Below are 6,878 nucleotides of genomic sequence, written 5' to 3'. Positions count from 1 at the left end.
AATGACTATAATTATTATAACTTTTAGAGAACCCCATATTTGTAGCTGTTAGATCTCAAGAGGACCATTGAAATTTGATCCAACAACTACAATTATTATAACTTTTAGAGAATCCCATATTTGTAGCTATTAGATCTCAAGAGGACCATTTAAATTTGATCCAACAACTACAATTATTATAACTTTTAGAGAACATCATATTTATAGCTGTAGATCTCAAGAGGGCATCCGGATCCTTTTAATTGAAGAAGGCCAAACAAACATTTGGACATCTTTACTCCGCCTCCACCTACCCGCTCTCGTTTATCTACTCCCCAGACCTCACAGGCGCACACACTTTCCTCCAACCCCATCTTCCGTTAAATCTAACGCCGTTAGATTCCGCATCATGCATTTACGTCTTCCACCTACCGCCACCCCACAGACACATGACCACGCAATCCACCTAACGCCCGCGAAACCGTTCCTCTATAAAACGCAAACCCAAAACGCGCAATAAATCAGTTCACTCTCCCACCCCAACTCTCTCTGCATTTCGCTCCGTACACCCACCAAATTTCTCACCACACCAACGCTCCCCCAAAAATGGATCTCCTCCTCCTGGAAAAGACCCTTCTGGGTCTCTTCGTCGCCGTGATCGTTGCCATCGCCATTTCAAAACTCCGCGGCAAGAAATTCAAGCTCCCGCCGGGTCCCATACCCGTACCTGTTTTTGGAAACTGGCTCCAGGTCGGCGACGACCTCAACCACCGTAATCTCACCGACCTCGCCAAGAAATTCGGCGACTGCTTCCTCCTCCGCATGGGGCAGCGCAACCTCGTCGTCGTCTCCTCGCCGGAGCTCGCCAAGGAGGTGCTCCACACCCAGGGAGTCGAATTCGGATCGAGGACCCGAAACGTCGTCTTTGATATCTTCACCGGTGAAGGCCAGGACATGGTGTTCACCGTCTACGGCGAGCACTGGCGGAAAATGCGGCGGATCATGACCGTCCCCTTCTTCACCAACAAGGTGGTTCAGCAGTACCGCCACGGATGGGAATCTGAGGCGGCGGCGGTCGTTGAGGACGTGAAAAAGCACCCTGAGGCGGCGACCAGTGGGATGGTGCTGCGGAGGCGGCTGCAGCTGATGATGTACAACAACATGTACAGAATCATGTTCGATCGGCGATTCGAAAGCGAGGAGGATCCCCTGTTCGTGAAGCTCAAGGGATTGAACGGGGAGAGGAGCCGATTGGCGCAGAGCTTCGAGTACAACTACGGCGATTTTATCCCAATATTAAGGCCCTTTTTGAGAGGGTATTTGAAGATCTGCAAGGAGGTGAAGGAGAAGAGGATTCAGCTGTTTAAGAGCTATTTCGTTGACGAGAGGAAGTAAGTTAATTCACATCATTTATGATTTTTAATTACTTTCATTTTTGCCTTTTATTTTGGATAGAAGTAATACTAAAAAGTTTAAATTTGTAAACTAAATGATGGATCATTAATAAAAATTAGCACGTTTATTAAATTTATTAACACTTAAATAATAAATTAATCATCAACTTTTATGTGTTTTAACTTTCAAAATTTAGTCAATAAATTAAGTCTTCTTAGCATTACCCTTTGGATAGTGCTCTTTATACAATTTTTTTTTACTTCCTACACGTTTTTTTTCATTATTTACACACTTTTAGTTCATTTTTAGGGAATTTTAATGAAAAGTTTCTAATAATGATCACGAAAAACCACATTTTTAAACTAAAAAGTCAATTAAGATATTATTCACTTTACCATTTGTCTTGTCCTTATTATTAAAATTTAAAGTTTTCAAGTCTTTTTTATTAGTTTGCTTAATTTTTATCATTTGATCATCTTTAATTCATTCGATCTAACGGTCGAAATTGAGATCTAATGTCCAAAAAAAAGTGAGTATAGGGAGTCTTTATTTTTAATATATGGTTGGCACATATTTAGTTACAGGTCTCACATATAATGGTAAAATTGGCAAAGAGTCGGACAAGCTTGTATCTAATTGATAAGATTTAAGCCGTTGGAGTTAATACCATTACTTGTAGTAATTCACGCTCTGAATTTGTAATTCTACGTTAACAAAGATGACAAAATGAGAGTGTAACTGAAATTACCCAAAATAAATTTTGCTTGATGTATTAAAATAACGTGATTGACAAATTGATCGCGTGAATAATAATATAAAAATTAAAAAAATTGAATATAATTTTTGTAGTTAAAAGTAGTGGATTAATAGTTTACTTAAATGGTGAGGATGTCAACATTCTCTGAATCTCTGATAGTGCTGGCAATGATATTTTTTTTATTTGTTTAATACATGTTTGAATAATTAATCATATTATAACAATATGTCGTTGCTATTTGAAAGGCAACGACTAAAATGAGAGCATGAAAATCGCTAGTCTGACTCAGTTTTTTTCTAATATTCGAGCAGGAAACTTTCAAGCACACGGGCTACAACAAACGAGGGGTTGAAGTGCGCCATTGACCACATCCTCGACGCGCAGCAGAAGGGAGAAATCAACGAGGACAATGTTCTCTACATCGTCGAGAACATCAATGTTGCTGGTGAGCAAACCCCACTCTCATAATATTAACTCTGAAACTAAAACGTGGTAAATTTTATTTTGTTGATGAGAATTATTATTAACACTTTATAAATTTTATTTTACACTTTAAAATTTATGTAATTAGAAAGAAATATACACTTGTGAAGAGTACAATATAAGATGTTTAGGATGCAAACAACAGTTGTCTTTACTCATTTACCAAGTTTAATGTTGTGAACGGTTCGTCCAAAAATTCTTTTAAAATGACTGAGAATATTTTTGGTAAAAATATTTTTGAAACTAACTTTAGGAAAACTTTAAATGTATTCTGAAAAAGTATTTGACGTTCGAAGCACATATATATTATTTCTTCTAAAAAAATACTTAAAATACTTTTGAAATTCACAATTATCTTCATAAAAAAACGTTTTTAATTATTTTAAAAACTATTACAAACGAACATCTATTGGAAATGGAGATGGATTATCTCCAGATTCTTTTCACTAAATCTTCCTCATCAAACAATTTGGATCCTTGAAATTTGATCAAACGGTTACAGTTATTATAACTTTTAAAGTGAATCTCTATTTTCTGCCGTTGAATCAAATTATAAAAATTCAGATTGTTTGATGAAAACATTGTGGAGGATTAGCCGGAAAGGATTCATAGGATCCTTTCCCGTGATAGAAACCAAATTGCGGGCTGGAGATGAGATAAGCTTTCTGTGACGGTTGTTGACGTGAATACATTAATTTGGAAGCTAACTTTTTGTTCCCCACCTTTTTGTTTTATATATATATATTTATTTTATTTTATATATTTGGGTTTTTTATTAAATATTTTTGGTTTCGTGATGGAGTCACTAAAATATGAAACATTTTGTATGGTTTATTGGCTCCCACGTATGCTATTGCTTGATATGTCGTAGAAGGCCTAGAGGACCCCATGATGTTACGTTATATTGTTTGCTTACGTATTATTGCAAGAGCCCACAAAGTTTCTATTGGAGACGTGCCCATCTGTAGTTGTCTCATTTTCATCCAGTTGGCATACTAGTTTAGGTCAAATACTTATCGTGTCATATATATTTTCGTGTGAGTATATCCTTGTGTATGGGTCACCAATATATAATCGTGTTCGTGTGGTATAGCACTTTTATAGAAAGAAAAAGAGACAAAAAACTATTTTGAGTCTGTTTGGATATACTTTTAAGATGATCAAAAATGTTTTTGGTGAAAATATTTTTAAAATCAATTTTAGTAAACATGAAAATAAATTTTAAAAAAATACTTAAAGTGCTTCCTGAAAGAAGTATATAACTGATGCTTCTTACATAAAGCATTTTATGTGTTTTTCAAATCCAAAAATATTTTATCTAAAAATGTTTTTAATTATTTTAAAAACACACCCGAGCTTGCTTTTAAAGTTGGTATTGACAAATCTAGGTGGAGTGGTTGGCGTGTTGGTGAACAAGTATGTTGCTTTTGATGTAAATTTGCTAAACCACTTTGATTGGGCATCCTTTTAAACAATTTATTGTCCTTATCCTTTTTGTAACTTGCATTTTATATGCCACTCGCTTCTTTTTACCAACCCCCATGACATTAACATGCAAACATGACGTGCTGTGACAGTAAACTCGCCGCTCTTTCATAAAATGAAAATTGGTTATACCATGTGGTTGTATTTCAATATCGTATTTTTTCTTTGTAACGAGCTTTGTGCAAATTCAATTAAGGTTGTTTAATTTTAGACTGCTGATGTCACATTTCTATGTTGAACAGCTATTGAAACCACGTTGTGGTCGATCGAGTGGGGAATTGCCGAGCTAGTGAACCATCCTGAAATCCAGAAGAAGTTGAGGGATGAACTTGACGCAGTCCTTGGCCGCGGAGTTCAGATCACAGAGCCCGATGTTCAGAAACTTCCCTACCTGCAAGCCGTGATCAAGGAGACTCTACGACTTCGCATGGCAATCCCACTCCTTGTTCCCCACATGAACCTCCAGGACGCCAAGCTCGGCGGGTTTGACATCCCGGCGGAGAGCAAGATTTTGGTGAATGCTTGGTGGTTGGCAAACAACCCTGCCCTGTGGAAGAAACCGGAGGAGTTTAGGCCCGAGAGGTTTTTGGAGGAGGAGTCGAAGGTGGAGGCTAACGGGAACGACTTTAGGTATCTCCCGTTTGGTGTTGGGAGGAGAAGCTGTCCCGGGATTATCCTGGCCCTGCCAATCCTAGGCATTACAATTGGACGTTTAGTCCAGAACTTCGAGCTTCTGCCTCCGCCGGGACAGTCCAAGCTTGACACCTCGGAGAAAGGTGGGCAGTTCAGCCTGCACATCCTGAAGCATTCCACCATTGTGATGAAGTCGAGGGCGTAGATTGATGCTTGGGGAGAAAGATTTTGAATATATGAGATGATATGTGGCTTGTGAAAATGTAAATTTATCAAGTGTTTTCCTTCTTCTTTGGTTACTTAGATTTATGAACTCGAATAAATGGACGGTTCAAGTAATAAACTTCTTTCTGTTTTTGAATAAGTCGTCATATATTAATTTTGATGAGTTCGTTTTCTGTTGATAGTCTTATAAATCAACGAGGACAACGTTCATGTGTGCTCCAAGAGTCACACACGCGTGTTCCGACAGTTATTCCTACAATAATGCAAGCTATAAGCCCCAGTTAATTCTTTCAAAATCGTCAAAAAATATCAAACAATATATCAAAATATTCCCTTGTCTTGGCTTTCCTTCGGTTAACTCTTTTAAAATTGTTGAAATTGATGCCTCTGAATTTGGTTATGAAGGTATTCTCAAACAAAGGGTCTCTCCAGATCAACCTGAACAAATTGTTCATTTGCATTTAGGAGTCTGGACTCAGGTCGCAGGGTAACTACAGTACCATCCAAAGTTACAACCCCTGCATCTGCCCAGTCACTAAAACCATCTCCTTATTCGATCAAAAGTACTACCCATCTTGTATTTATAGTAAGTACCCGGTTTCAGTCACTTCAAAAGTTCCCCTCATATTTGCCAGTCCACCAAAAATTCATCTCCTACATCAAACTGAGGATTTTAGTCGCTCTTGGTTCATCAACGAAGGTAGTATTTTTCCTCAAACTACAGAGTCTACAAAGAGGAAATAATTTCCGCCACTTAGGACTATGATCTAGTGTTATTCCTCTTCACTTGTAAGTTCGAGGTCTTATGATCGATTCTCGTCAAAGACGAATTTGAACCACATTATTGTTAACCCATTGTGAGGCTAACTCCCTCATCTTAGTGTAGATAATATCAATTGTTCAAAAAAAAAAAAAATTTCCCGTACCTTAGTGTAGATAGTATTACAACGCCAACTGGAAAGAAAAAGATGTAGTCAGCCAAATCACAGTGAAATGGTGGGATAATTTCAAGCACGACCGAATTACAGAACAAGTCGATACTGAATTCCCAGTAGCTCATACTACAGAAGCCTCTACTTCTTCCATCTCAATCGATGGAAAAACAAAATCAGAACTCACAAAAATAGCAAGCCGATTAATGCTCCAGGTCAATCAAATGAGCGAAGATGAAGAAGAGATTTCCTCGTAAAATTCATCTACCAATTGAAAAGGCAATTCTCCACCACACAAGTTTTTCTTTTGATACAAGATCGATAGATTTCATTAAAGAGTCCAGAAGGAAAACAACAAAACAGTTACAGATCAGCTTCCTCAACCCAAGCAAAATTAATTCCAAAAAGAAGGGCAGCGCGCATGGCGATGAGCAATGTCATTAGCTTGACGGCGAACATGAGTAAAAGATGGCCACATAAGTTAAGATGGGCAGCCTACTATGATAAATGACCCATATGATCTTGACGAAGATTACAAAAAATAAAAAATACTACTCTTATTATATGTTAATACTATCACTACTACTAGCACTATCTTTTTTATAAAATGAGATTCACATTTATTAATGGCTTACCTTTATTAGAGATACGGTACAATTAATAATATAAATATGTAGTAAGTGTAACATCACTTGTAAAAAATTAGTATCAATCATTCACAGTCACTATTGATAGGATTAAAAGCACACCACAAAAGTAGCACACAAATGTCCTATTGATTTTCCCTATTAACACTAAGATTTGTCAATTGTAGCATATGAAAATAAAGGTATTTCCTACAGAATATTGTTTTATCTAACTACTTAAAATGTTACAAAAACTGAGTTGCTGTCCCTACTAACCAGCCACCGAAAAGTAATTATTAGACCAACTTACACTTATCTAAAGTCTACGAAATTTTATATACATATACTAGACACGCAGAGCTA

The 6,878-nt window shown here is 37.1% G+C and overlaps 1 protein-coding gene across 1 annotated transcript; it reads left to right on the top strand.

The window, feature by feature from the left end:
- Positions 1-497: 497 nt before the first annotated feature.
- LOC103945990 (trans-cinnamate 4-monooxygenase) lies at positions 498-5,096 on the top strand. The gene is made up of 3 exons (XM_048569095.1): positions 498-1,370; positions 2,443-2,576; positions 4,342-5,096. The coding sequence occupies exons 1-3, from the start codon at positions 586-588 to the stop codon at positions 4,935-4,937; spliced, it is 1,515 nt and encodes a 504-aa protein (XP_048425052.1). The 5' UTR covers positions 498-585; the 3' UTR covers positions 4,938-5,096.
- The last annotated feature ends 1,782 nt before the right edge of the window (positions 5,097-6,878 follow it).

Source organism: the organism of the source record quoted next, unplaced genomic scaffold (genome assembly GCF_019419815.1).
Source record: "Pyrus x bretschneideri cultivar Hongxiangsu unplaced genomic scaffold, Pyrus_bretschneideri_v1 Contig5, whole genome shotgun sequence".
NCBI classification, from domain to species: Eukaryota; Viridiplantae; Streptophyta; class Magnoliopsida; order Rosales; family Rosaceae; genus Pyrus; species Pyrus x bretschneideri.
The sequence above is the reverse complement of the archived record's forward strand: the minus strand, read 5'-3'. Positions and strand labels throughout refer to the sequence as shown.